The sequence below is a fragment of the Periplaneta americana genome, chromosome 16 (assembly GCF_040183065.1).
Source record: "Periplaneta americana isolate PAMFEO1 chromosome 16, P.americana_PAMFEO1_priV1, whole genome shotgun sequence".
Classification (NCBI taxonomy): domain Eukaryota; kingdom Metazoa; phylum Arthropoda; class Insecta; order Blattodea; family Blattidae; genus Periplaneta; species Periplaneta americana.
The window spans coordinates 100,866,998-100,880,713 of NC_091132.1; the positions used below are offsets into that span (position 1 = coordinate 100,866,998).

Here is a 13,716-nt window from a genome sequence, read left to right on the forward strand (position 1 = left end):
AAGCAGAATATAATAAAGAAAAAAGAAGATTAAAGAAGAGGCACACTTCAGCCACAACAGAGTATTTTTTCGTAAAACAACCATTGTCCACAGTTACATATATTTACACATGTATTTCTATGAGGCAATTTAAGTTATAAATGTACTTCAGTTTTTCCAAGTTTCTACAACACCTTAAGAAATGACATGATAAATTTCATACTTTAAGTGTCAATAACACCCATGCCAGATAGTTTTTTTCCTGAAAATTTATGTTTATGGTTGTTTTTCCAAAAAACTCTTCAATTGTTTGTATGACTCTGAAGTCTGATTAATATAATATGTAGGTAGCCGGCAATGTATGCAATGGAGGGGGGAAGGAACTAGCCACCGTATCCCATTATCTCCTGGCCTAGTTGCCTCATAAGTGGTGCCTTGTTGGTTTCCCTTGTGAGGTTCAGATCTGTCTTCGGACAGTTGACTGAACAACAACACTAAACTCCAAGAGATTCATCCCCTGTTGCAGATAGTTCATTCCTTGCCAATAACTACATCCAGGGCCGCCGAGAAGGGGGGGGGGGGGCAAAGGGGGCGAGTGCATATGGGCCCGTGAGCAATAAGGGCCCGTCAGATTAAGTGAGTCTGATTACCTTTTATTATCATGAATAATTACTCGTAAATACATACGGGTACTATAAAATTTTGTAAGAATATTTGTTACATAAATTTGACATATTAACTCAACAATAGTAGAATTAATACAAATTACCACTTCATATGTAAATATTTGACTTTATTAGAATATCGGTTTCCTGCATTAACGTTCACCGACACGACAATTGAGGCCCCCCGGCATTTGCCTGAACTATGTTCCCGTCGCTTATACTGAACACGTTCAATTATTTATTGGCTTGTCCTTCTTAATTACCAAACCCCCGCTGGCCCTCCACAATATGCCAGTGGACTCTCTCAAACCGAAGTCGCAGGATACGTTTCTTTTTCAGTACATTGTATGTTTCGTGTCGAAACTTTCGTCTTTTCGTTGTCGTTTGTCTAGTAAAGTCTGTTAATTAGTGTTACTGGTTATAGTTTAACTGCACAATGAACAAGTACAGGCATAAGTCGGGAGCGAAGAAGCACAAGTAGAGACAGAAAAAATTGAAAGATAGTAATATGGGTGCTAGACTGCGTGAAAAATATTATGAAGATATTAATAAAGAGATCAGTGATGAGTCGAAATATTTAAAATCAATTCATGCCTCTAATTTAGGGCCAACCCCACTGAAACCTTTGAATCTCCTAAATAGTCTGAGAGAATTAAAACTGGATACTTTATTTTCAAATATTTGTATAACCATTAGAATATTCTATACAATTCCTGTGATGGTTGCTGATGCTGAAAGATCCTTCAGCAAAATGAAGGAAATAAAAAATGTATTCAGATAAACAATGTGTCAAGAACGACTGAGTAACCTTGGCTCCTTAGTCTGGAGAGCGATCTTGCTAGGTATTTAAATTTTGTTAACATAATTGATGATTTTGCATCAGTGAAGTCAAGGAGAGTTGCTTGTTAATGTTGGATTCAAGTTAGAAAATACAGGTGTTTAAGAATAATGTTTTATGAATATAATATATTGTGCTAATGTGAAGTTTTGCTAAAAGTTTTCAACGTAATAAAAGTGTATTTTTAAGTTTATATCTGTGTATGGGGTTATCTCTTATTTATTTTGCAAATAATTATTATGGTTAGAATAACTGGTAACTTGTAATTGTTACTTTTTTCAACTGGGGTCCGAGTACAGTATTGCATAGGGGCCCATAAATTCTGTCGATGGCCCTGACTACATCTGAGTGTGAACGTGTATTCAGTGCTATGAATGGCATTCAGATGAAGAAAAGGAATGCTTTGTTAGTGACACGAACTAGTGAACTTATTTTCATTAAGAGTGTTGGCTCCCCAGTACTAAAGTTCAATCCACTACCATATGTATAGTCGTGGCTGTGTTCAGGGAGAAGATCAGCCGATGAAATTTTGTTGTATATTGATATAGCCATTGTTATTACTAGTACAGTTTACTTTTTAATCATCTTATACATAAAAAAGAAAGTTTTTCATATGTAAATTTTTCCAAATTATGTTCTTTTACTATATATCTTATTTTATTTCAGTTGCCCCAGCACAGGTCAGTATTTCTGGCCCAACAGAAGCTCGGATTGGTGATTCAGTACCCCTGACCTGTACAACAGCAAATAGTAACCCACCAGCAGAAATCAAGTGGCTTGTTGCTGGACGACATGTCAGAAATGCAACAAGCCGCACAATGGTATCACCAGAAGGAGGTTGGATCACGACATCCAATATCACAGCAGTTGTAGCACCCAACAAGCGATCTCTAGTTGTGATATGTCATGGAATCAACATGCAACTTACAGAAAACATTGTCAGCACTCACACCATAAATGTCCTGTGTAAGTATTGTATTGTATTAATATTTTTTCTTATAAACTGTTTAGTGATAGTGACCATTGCTGGTATCTTACTTATTACATAATTTGGTGTTTTATAATATAAATAATGTAATATTCAACCAATCAGACACTATATATTACAAAAGGATCTAAAAATACATTTAAAATTGCAAGTCTCATCCTGATCTCAGATGTTCTTCAAACTGTCAGATGATATCCTGTGTAATTTCTATAAAACAAAAAAAAGAAGAAATACCAATCTATATCACAGACACACTCATTGCTAAAACTCCACTTGTGAACGAAATTCCTCCATGGAAATGGGTGATTCCAGAACATAGCATACAAATTCCAGGAAATCATTCCAAAAATGATCCTCCATATATTCTTAAGTTAGATGCCATGGAACTACTCTGCAGCACATATAAGGATCACCTTCAAATTTATACAGATGGATTTCTAAATCCTAATAATGGAATATCAGGAGCAGGGTATTATATCCAAAATATCAAGAAAGTTATTTCATACCATGTTCATCCTCCTCCAGTCTTGACACTGAATTGCTAGCTATTGATGCTGCTCTTCAGTGTGTTACTCAAATTTCTGAAAAATCTATTTGCATATTTACCGACTCCAAGGGGGCTATATTAATATAATTAAATATGTACCAAACTTATATGCACATAGAATTATTCCAATTCAGAAACAACTACGTAAACTAAAAGAACTCCAAAGGGAAATAACATTTCAATGGATACCTAGTCATTGTGGTATACCTGGAAACGAGAAAGTTGATAATATTGCAAAACAGGCAACATATTTGCAACCAAGACCTCTTCAAGTGATATCTCTATCCAGTGCTTTTGCTTCAGTAAAGTCTCATTTTACAAACCTATGGATCAACAATTGGCTGGCTCTCTTCTGACAAAGGAAAAATTTTACAGTCTGTACAAAAGAAACCATATGACCTGGAAATGTACAAAAACTTGCCCAGACATGTTCAAACATTTTTAACAAGAGCCAGAACAGGTCACATTGTCACTCAATTGTACCTACACCGATTTCACATTTCTGATAATCCTACTTGTCTGTGGTGTAATAATCATGATGAAGATCTGGAACACATTCTTCTATACTGTCCATCCATAAACCACAAAAGAAGTAAATTAAAATCATCAATACCGGTTGCAGAAGACACAGCCCTGCAGTATATATTGACTACACCCCAACTCTGGCTACTAGCAACAGGCATCTATAATGAAAACCGATCAAAATACCCCTCATTTCTCGTGAAAAACAACAAATGAATAGACTATAGTGGACTTTATGTTGTCGGCAAACAGCTGGATATATTAATAAGATTGATTGATTGATTGATTGATTGATTGATTGATTGATAATATAAACAGATTAAATATAGCTTGTTACATACTATCTCCATAGGTTCTGGTGCTTACATTTATATGGAAACTTTTATGTGATCACTTCCCTATTTGACTGCCTATGTGGTTAGTGGTCAGCACGCTGGCTTCCAGATCTGAAGGTCCCGGATTCGATTCCCAGACTCGACTCTAGGGTAATTTTCCTTGAAGAAGAGAAGTTTTCTGGATGTTTAGAGTCTGGAAATTTGTATGATTGCGAGTGTGCTGGATTATTAATTAACCAATCTTCAAGAATATGAAATGCAATATGTCAGGACTGTCGCTGGGCAAAAACCTGAACACATGTTTCAGCATCACACTGTTTACATGTGATGTCATCAATTAGCACAACCAGAAAATAATTAAGAGATGCTAGAGAGTTAATTTAAAAAAAAAATCCCCTATAATTTTTCCGAAGTCACATTAACTTACCTGAAAGATTATTTTGCAGAAAAGGCATTTTCCAGAAACTTCTTTCTCGAATTACAAAAATTCGAAAAGTTAATTAACCCAAATGCATTTTCCCGGGTTGGCATTCCTGATTGCATTTTTCTGACAGTGTTCTCCTGAATGTGTTTACCAGAGTTTTCTTTTTCCCAAGTGTCAACAGACATTAAATGGCCGACAATATGCCAGATGATACTTATCTGTTGTGTATTAATGCCTTTAACCAGAATTTGTAATTTGTTGGAGGGGTACAAGAGATTGGTAAATTGGTACATTAGAAAACAAAGAAAAAAATAAAGTTCGGTACAATTTGGTACAAATTTCTGTGAAATCTGATACTTCTTTTTTGGTCAGTTGCAACACTGGTGAGGAAGTGCAAGCTCAACCTTGTCTTTCCTCGTGCACGTGCGTGCGTGCTTGTGTGCGAGTGTATTGTGTGTATGTATAATGAGAAATTAATTGAAGTAATTCATACATGAACAGTTAACGCAACCATACTACTAAATTTAGGTAATACTGATTATTACATGACTAACATAGGCCTATGACATACACTACATGTTTTAATCGATAGTTATTATTTCTCATTATTTCAGACCCACCTAGTCAGCCAATGATTCATGGCTATACCGAAGGAACAAGCATCGCAGTTGGGACAGTGCAGAAGATATCATGTATTTCATCAGGAGGTAACCCTCTTGCAACCCTTACATGGTATAAAAATGACAAAAAAGTAAGTAGATCTACATTAGTATTCATATTCTATTTTTCTATTTCATTACTAATTAGGCCTAATTATGTTAACTGCAAGCATACAGATTGAACTGTATGTATTGTCTTTAATTTCAGAGGTTATTCTTTGAGATATTTCAAACCAAGTTTAATACCAATTTGCTTGTTTTTTCTTCCTTTTCGAGATCAAAATAATTGATTAACTAGCGGACTTACTCGTGTTAATTATGTAAGTCTGTGCTGCTTACAGCTGTTTCAGTAACACGAGTAAGTCCGCTAGTTAATCATACAAAATAAAGGTAGTTAATTTACTGACACATGCTGTCAGTGCTGTAGGATATTGTGTGAACAGCTGATTAAGAAGGCAACTGACAGGATGTGTTTGAAATGCGTCCTGTTCCAGAATTATATTTTTATTAACTGAACTGTATATGTGTTTAATTGTTTTTAATTTATCGTGAATACATTTGTTGTAAGTTTTATTTCTGTAATTTGTTTTTTTTTTTGTTGTTGTTTTTTTTTTTTTTTTTTTTTTTACTTTTCTACTATTTATTTTTTTTTTTTGCGTTACAAAAGTGGGATGCATGGCTTATTCTAGGGTGTGGGGTATTCGAAAAAATACGGTACTGAAAACTAAATTTCAGAAGAGACACTGCTCAGCATAGTTCTCTTTATTGTAAACACATGGTGATGTTTCATATCAGTATATTATGTTTCTCTTATTTTAGAATATCGATAAACATGCCTATGTAGTAACAAATTACTCTACCTTTTCTTTCAGATCAATTCGGTAACAAAAGTAAATGACCGATCTGTGTCAGCTGAAGTGACTATATTGGTAAATGTTACCGATAATGAGGCGAGATACAAATGTGAGGCATCGAACTCTGCAACTGAGATACCTCTTTTTGAAACAGTTACACTCAACGTACATTGTAAGTTATTTTACATAGGTACTTAGTTTTTTATTTGAGTAATGACTGGAGCTGAACATCAATATCTGTCTGTTAATGTGAAATAGGAAGTATCTCCGATCTACAGGACACATATGGCCTAATGAATTATTCTGTGTGGTCCATACACACAAGATATACACTCAAACCGTGTATCATATTGCAGTAAACATGTTAAAAGAAATTTATGTTATAAATTGGCAGCAGAGGACGAAATTTTTCTATATCCTGGAAATTTTCTGAAATAGTTTTAGGAAGAGGCACATGTGAAAAATAAAGAACTCTTCAAATTTATGAAGTTGTTGAGTAGATTTCTTTTGACGTGAATACATCCTTGTTTGAGATACATTTTTAATAAAAAAGAGTCACATTAGCGTAACACGAAGTTCAATAATTCTCCACTAGATTCTGCACATGCAAAAACCTACACATGCTGCTATCTATCAAGTGCTGCATAATCTACTTGCAAATGAATATCGGTAAGTCACGTGCATTACGTAATAATCAATTCAATCATATTCTTAATAATGAATAATCAAATACTGGTACAATAAAAAATATTGAACAAAAAACCATATCTATAGTCATAAAGAAACATTAACATACAAAACAATGAAACAAAGATGTATTCACGCAGTCATTGAGATTCTTTGAAACGCTTGACATTTTCCAGATACTATAGAGTAACCAAAACTTCGTATAAATCACAGCTTAAAACTGCTGCTAAAATCCCTTTTAACAAAAGAGTGTAATTGTTTAGCTTATTCTAAAGCTAAGGCAGAGTTACCGGTACTATACATATATCTCCGCATTCTTCTTAAAGAATAAATAAAGAATGTAATTATTAATTTTAGAAATACGGTAGGCATTACAAATTAACCTAATGTTTTGACTTCAACTGAAACAGAAAATGAAAGTTACCATATTGATTTCTTGTTTTAAATAAATTTCTATATTATTAACACCTATAATAATTTAGTTTATTTTTGTGATGTCCTAATTTATATCATTTTAGCTTATAATGGAATGTTATAAAGTGATAAAATAAACACAAAGTGATAAAATATTAAAGTAAGAAACTTTCTTTTTATGGCTTTAATAATTCATTTTGGCTTATACATAATTAATGTTTCGATATAATGGAATTGGTACTTCATTACTTTCATTATACCCACATTTTGCATAAGGACATCATAATTTAGTTTTAATTAAGAGGAATAGGCAATTGTAATTTGCATTTCCAAAGCTTACTTTGAACTACGGTCTTTGTTTTCATTTTTTTAATATAATATTTCGAAGATGGGACCAAAGTAACGAAAATAACACAAAGAAAATTCCTTCTCAAATAAGATCTCAATGACAAAACGTATCAAAATGGGCTTCAGCCATTATACACGTTCCTTTGTTGCACAGTTCCTCCAGATCACGTCGTCATCAGGAAAGATCCTCCAGAGCTGAAAACTGGAATGATGGCGACATTGACTTGTGACTCTAGCTCAAGCAATCCTGAAGCTCGCCTCAGTTGGTGGCGAGAGGGTATACCTGTTCAGGGAGTCACGAATGTTACCAAACCCGGACTTCATGGCGGCAAAGTTTCTAGCATTGTACTATCTCTAGATATTACACCTGAATTGAATGGTATTGTCTACACGTGTCAAGCTACGAACGAGGCACTGCAAAGGAGTGTGCATGATGCCATCACCTTAGAAGTTCTCTGTAAGTAATTTCTGTTGTATTTTTTGTCACGGTCTTCTGTGGTTAAATGACTTGTCATGCTTTCCACTAGATCTTATATTTGTGGGTTCAGTCCCAGCAGAGAACTAATGCCTTTAAGTACAGGTAAGTAAAGATGGAGCTCCATGGTTGTCTTTTGATGAAAAGTCTTCATGAGTAAAATGCTTGGTGCCCCCTTCTGTATCCTTTCTTTTCCCACCCTATCAGACAATACACCTCTGTATTTGAAGAAAATTTGTCTGTTAAACAGTAAAAGAAAAATAATCCACTATAATATGACTCGACGGGTTACATCAGCTCCTTGTTTATGTGGATGATGTGACTATATTAGGAGAAAATCCACAAACTATTAAGGCTGGTTCACAATGAACCGGAAACGGAAACGACAACGAGAACTAGAACGGAAATATTGTTAAAATGAATGTATTTAAATGTGAGTACTCACAATTACCTATTGTGAATGCTCACATTTAAATACATTTATTTCAACATTATTTCCTTTCTTATTCTCATTGTAGTTCCCGTTCCCGATGTATTGTGAACCAGCCTTTAGAGAAAACACGGGAATTTTACTTGAAGCAAGTAAAGAGACAGGTTTGGAAGTAAATTCCGTAAATACAAATTATATGATTATGTCTCGTGACCAGAATATTGTACAAAATGGAAATATAAAAATTGGAGATTTATCCTTTGAAGAAGTGGAAAAATTCAAGTATCTTGGAGCAACAGTAACAAATATAAATGATACTCCAGAGGTAATTAAATGCAGAATAAATATGGGAAATTCCTGTTATTATTCGGTTGAAAAGCTTTTATCATCCAGTCTGCTCTCAAAAAAGCTGAAAGTTAGAATTTATAAACAATATTATATTACTGGTTCTTCTGTATAGTTGTGAAACTTGATTTTCACTATGAAAGAGGAACAGAGGTTAAGGTTATTTGAGAAAGAGGTGCTTAGGAAAATATTTGAGGCTAAGAGGGATGAAGTTACAAGAGGATGGAGAAAGTTACATAACACAGAACTGCATGCATTTTATTCTGAATGGTCACAGCACGTCACTGGTTAAGGTAAAATATGAAACTTGTTTATGAAATTAAATAATATTTAAAAGCTGACATTATTAAATGTTAGATGAGTTGAGGCATTTGAGGTGTGGATGTACAGGAGAATGTTAAAGAAACCCATGGATAACTCATAACACCAATTAGCGTATCTAGGTCACATCCTGAAAATGAAGAATATTATGTCTCAGCTCATCACAAAAAGTAAATTGAGGAGAAAAGAGGAGTGGGTCGGCACTTGCGCAATATACAGCAACGAACAGGTTGGTTTACGTGGAGAGGAGCTGTTCAGGATAGATGACGAACCTATAGTCTGTAATAAACTGTACAGGGAATAAATAAGTACAAATACAAACACACAATGTACGAATTAACGGTGGGGGGGGGATAGGGGAGATTTCTCCCTCCTTGTTGCAAAGTTATCTCCCTCATAAATTCATATTAACATCCCTGCCAGGGATAACTTCTATCCCTCCCTCACAAAATATAATTATATTGATATATTATCATCAATGACAAGCTGACAACAATCAATAACTTAGGAATTACACATCTTATCTCTTAAGCCTGTTAATGGATATAATTATTTATTATTATGATCAAGATACAAGACAAGCAACTCAGTGCAACCATGTGTTGAGCAGTATCGAATGAGGATAATAATAATTTTATGTGTGGTATTCTCTATCTAGGATTCTATTTCCCCCCCTCCTCCATCAGAAATCTTAATTCGCACCCTGCAAATATAAATGACATCGTGATGTTTTATCCAATGTTGTTGTTGTTTTCTAATGCCAGGCGTTTGACAATAAAGTCATTTGACCTCTTGCACTCCAATATTTTTCAAAGATATTATCATGGTCAGCCACTGAAGCACAGATTTTGAGGTGTTCCGAATCCATTTCTTGGTTTGATTGCACAATGGGCAGTTAGGGGACTGATATATTCCAATTCTATGCAGGTGTTTGGCCAAACAATCATGGCCTGTTGCCAATCTAAATGCAGCTACAGACGATTTTCGTGGTAAATCGGGAATTAACTGTGGATTATGATGCAGAGAGTTCCATTTTTTTCCCTTGTGATTGTAAAAATGGCAAGTTGTAGCCGATTTAAGTGAACACCATATTTTAACGTTTTGGTGGCTACTTCATTCACACACAACCCCCAGAATGTCTGGAGGACCACACCTGCTGTTGGTCGACGGGTCCATTGGACCTAGCTGGGAGATCTTATTGATCACCAGCTTCCCCTCCTTAAGCCACTGGAGGATGATTTTAGTGCCATAGCAGGTCAGCACTAGGAACAGAAAAGTAGAAAGTGAAATGAACCCCTAGGCCTCGAATGCTCTAATACCGTCGGGGTCAAAGAAATTAAGAGTTCAATCAGAGGACTGGATAGGAAAGGTAAAGAGGGAATTAGGTATTGAAAAGAGGAAAATTATACCAAATTCAGTCATTAACTCATCAAGCTGACCAGTGCTAATTGATGAGTAACTCTCCCTTTAGTTCAGCTTGTAAAATTATGCTTACTAACAGCTGCACCACGGGAAGGTAGGGATGGGACATTGGGTATTTGTCCAGGTTGGTTCCTTAAAGCTTTCAATGGAAAGGATTGCCAGCATTCATGAATGAATATGACACTATGTGAAAAAGAACCTTGGTTGGCAAAGTATCTTCCAAACTTGCAAATTCGTATTATTTGATTGAAACTTATTGTTGTGTCTCGTATCATTTTATATACAGTCCAGTTGTATAGATTTTACAACATTTTAATTACGTACTTAAATAAGTAATATTAATGAAATTGAGAAACATTGTATGCTGAACTTGCAGTATCTAAGACTGTTAATCTCATATTTCTATCTTTCAGATAAGCCAATATTTTCGGATGTACCAACAGAGCAGCAGACAGGTATTGAGGGCCAGTCAATGATTATCGCACTACAGGCAACAGGCAATCCAAGTAATATTGCATACACGTGGTCAAAAGATGGATTAGATGCTGGACAGGACTCACGAGTGATAGTAGATGGTCCAGTTCTTAACATTACAAAGCTGCGTAAAGAAGATTCAGGCATTTACACATGTGAAGCTGTTAACAGCGAAGGCTCCACATCTGTCAAGTTCAATCTTACTGTCCAATGTAAGTTTTCGTATTTTTCTTAATATAAGTTCGTACTTTTTTCCTTTTTAATATAGATTTAAACACTCATTCTAGTCAACATAGCAAAGTAATAGATATTATAACTGGAGTTTCAACAAAGCAATGCTCGAGTCCACAACTGTCCTTGAAAAATGTCAGAAATTTTAGAGACAAGTATTCTATTAAGATTATTTAATAGAACATAATCTGTAATGATGGATCATATGCGGAGACAAACAGAAAGGCTGAAAATAGGAAAGACTGAAGAATGCTGGGTTTGCAGTGAAAGATTGTCCTTGGGTAGAACACTATGAATGAATGAATGAATGAATCTGTAATGAATCCAGACATTTCAATACAATCAAATAATCTTAATATCAATGTACCGGTAGCTAATAAATTATTGTGATTCAGGTTGTGACTCACTCTTCACAAAGTTCGATATTATCAACACCACATTCAGACTAATTTCACAAAAAAGGGACTAGGATTTGATTGTAGTCAGATTATGAGATTTGTAGCAAACAAAGTGGTTGGTATCAACAGTCCATAATTTCGGAACAAGATCTGTTGTTGAAAAGTGATGCACGTAAAACATTACAGTACTAATTGCCAATGAAATCCGGGTTTCAGTTAATATACTTTAATGTTGATCTAATTATTATATGAAAGTTAATCAGAATACATTTTGAAAAGCAATATAAGAACTTAATGTACTTTTGTGAAATTTGCAGTTGTTCAAATATAAGTGATACTTGTGCAAATACTTCTGAATGAGGATCTGGCTGATATGTACATCTATTATTAGGCAGTAAATCTCACTTGACGATATGTGTTAGAGGAAGAACAACTGTTTGTATACATCTGAAGTCTGATTAGTGTAATATGTAGCTAGTCGGCAATATATGCAATGGAGGGAGAAAGGAACTGGTCATCTTACCCCATTATCTCCTGGCCTTCCTACCCCATTATCTCCTGGCCTAGTTGCCTCATAAGTGGTGCCTTGTTGGTATCACATGTGAGGTTCAAACCTGTCTTCAGACAGTTAACTAAACAACAACATGTGTAAAATTGATAATAGAAAAGTCAGAAATTGCGATGGGTTGTCATAAAAATAAAGCATAAAATTATACACTATAATTTTGATAAACGCTGATATAGGAAATTGTCAAAATCAAAACCTGTTTTTGTGCCTGTGTATGTGTGTCTATGTGTGTGTGTGTGTGTGTGTGTGTGTGTGTGTGTGTGTGTGTGTGTGTGCAAAGAGAATGCATATGGCGTGAAATTATTATAATTCTAATATTGTTTTCTTACTTCCTCTCCTTTTTCTTCTTGTATAGCACTGCAACACATGGTGGGCCTTCATCTCCTCTATGGCTCTCCTCCATCCAACTCTATCAACCAACAGCTTCTTCCATCTCTGTAATCGAAATTTTCCCAAATCCCGCTGAACACAATCCCACCAGCTATTCGTAGGCCTTCCCCTTGGTCTGGATCCTTTATTTTACTAGTTTCATCCACTGTTTACATGTTCCAACCACCTTAGTCTAAAAATCTATTAAATGTCATTATATCGTCATCCTTGAACAATTCCGTAATTTTGAAATACTTTTATTCTTGATTATAGGTAAAAGTGCAAAATATGCTCTGTTAGCTAAATTAATTCTTCTTTGAATTTCATTCTTAATAATTTCAAGGAAAAAAATTGTTCTGGGGTTGGGTATCGAACCCAGAACCTTTGGCTGAGCGCATCAACACTTTACCAACTGAGTTATCCAGGAACTCTACCAGTCCCTGGCTCAATTATTCCCTTTTATATCCACATACTTCTAGTGAGTTGACAAGACGTCAAAGACCCAGTATTGAGTGCACACTTTTTCTGTGTGACTTAAATTGTGGTTTTTCTGTTGACGAACAGTGACATGTATTATACAAAACTGACCTTTCAGGAATAGCTCCCTGTCAGATTTGTATAATGCACGCCAATGTTCGTTAACAGAAAAACCACAATTTAAATCACACAGAAAAAGTGTGCACTCAATGCTGGGTCTTAGACGTCTTGTCAACCCACTTGAGGTATGTGAATATAAAAGGGAATAATTAAGCAGGGGTCTGATAGACTTCCTGGAGTAGCTCAGTCGGTAGAGCATTGGCACATTAAGCCAAAGGTCCCGGGTTCGATACCCAACTTGGAACAATTTTCCCTTTGAAATTATTCAAGTCAGCTTTACGGGGATCTATTTCTGAAAAGTCAGATTTGTTCATTCTTAATATCATTATTGGCTGTGAGAACTGTACCCAGATATATGGATTCATTAACTCTGTCGAAAGTATGATTTCCATTATCAACTGTGTCTGTTGAAAAATTGGCTCTTCTTGACACTGACATTAGTTTTGTTTTCTTAACATTGATTTTTAATTCCTACTGTTACTTTTTACCATTCAGATACTGCAATCATAAAAGATGCACCGGATTTCGTTATGGTAAGCCCAGGAGAGGACGCTCATCTATATTGTGTGGCAGAAGGAAATCCCCTGAGTGAAAGCCATATGAGCTGGCGTCGAGAAGGATTTAGTGACAGTGATATGGAACAGCGCACAACACGCTCTTACCGCAATGGCACCTCCTACCTCGTCATCCAGCAGCCAACAAGAGAGGATAATGGCAATTTCTATTGTGTAGTCAACAATGGAATTGGCAACGAGACAACGAGACCTGTATATTTAGTTGTAAAATGTAAGTTTCATAGTGCCAATGAATTTACAATATATAGACC

The 13,716-nt window shown here is 35.3% G+C and overlaps 1 protein-coding gene across 1 annotated transcript in view; it reads left to right on the forward strand.

Annotated features, from left to right (window-relative positions):
• The window catches only part of sns (sticks and stones), a 116,246-nt gene that overhangs the window by 54,882 nt on the left and 47,648 nt on the right, over positions 1-13,716 (forward strand). The window contains exons 6-11 of the mRNA XM_069812584.1: positions 2,149-2,448; positions 4,913-5,049; positions 5,830-5,983; positions 7,415-7,717; positions 10,667-10,939; positions 13,386-13,676. Coding sequence (XP_069668685.1) covers positions 2,149-2,448; positions 4,913-5,049; positions 5,830-5,983; positions 7,415-7,717; positions 10,667-10,939; positions 13,386-13,676 — 1,458 coding nt within the window. The remainder of the gene's footprint in view (positions 1-2,148; positions 2,449-4,912; positions 5,050-5,829; positions 5,984-7,414; positions 7,718-10,666; positions 10,940-13,385; positions 13,677-13,716) is intronic.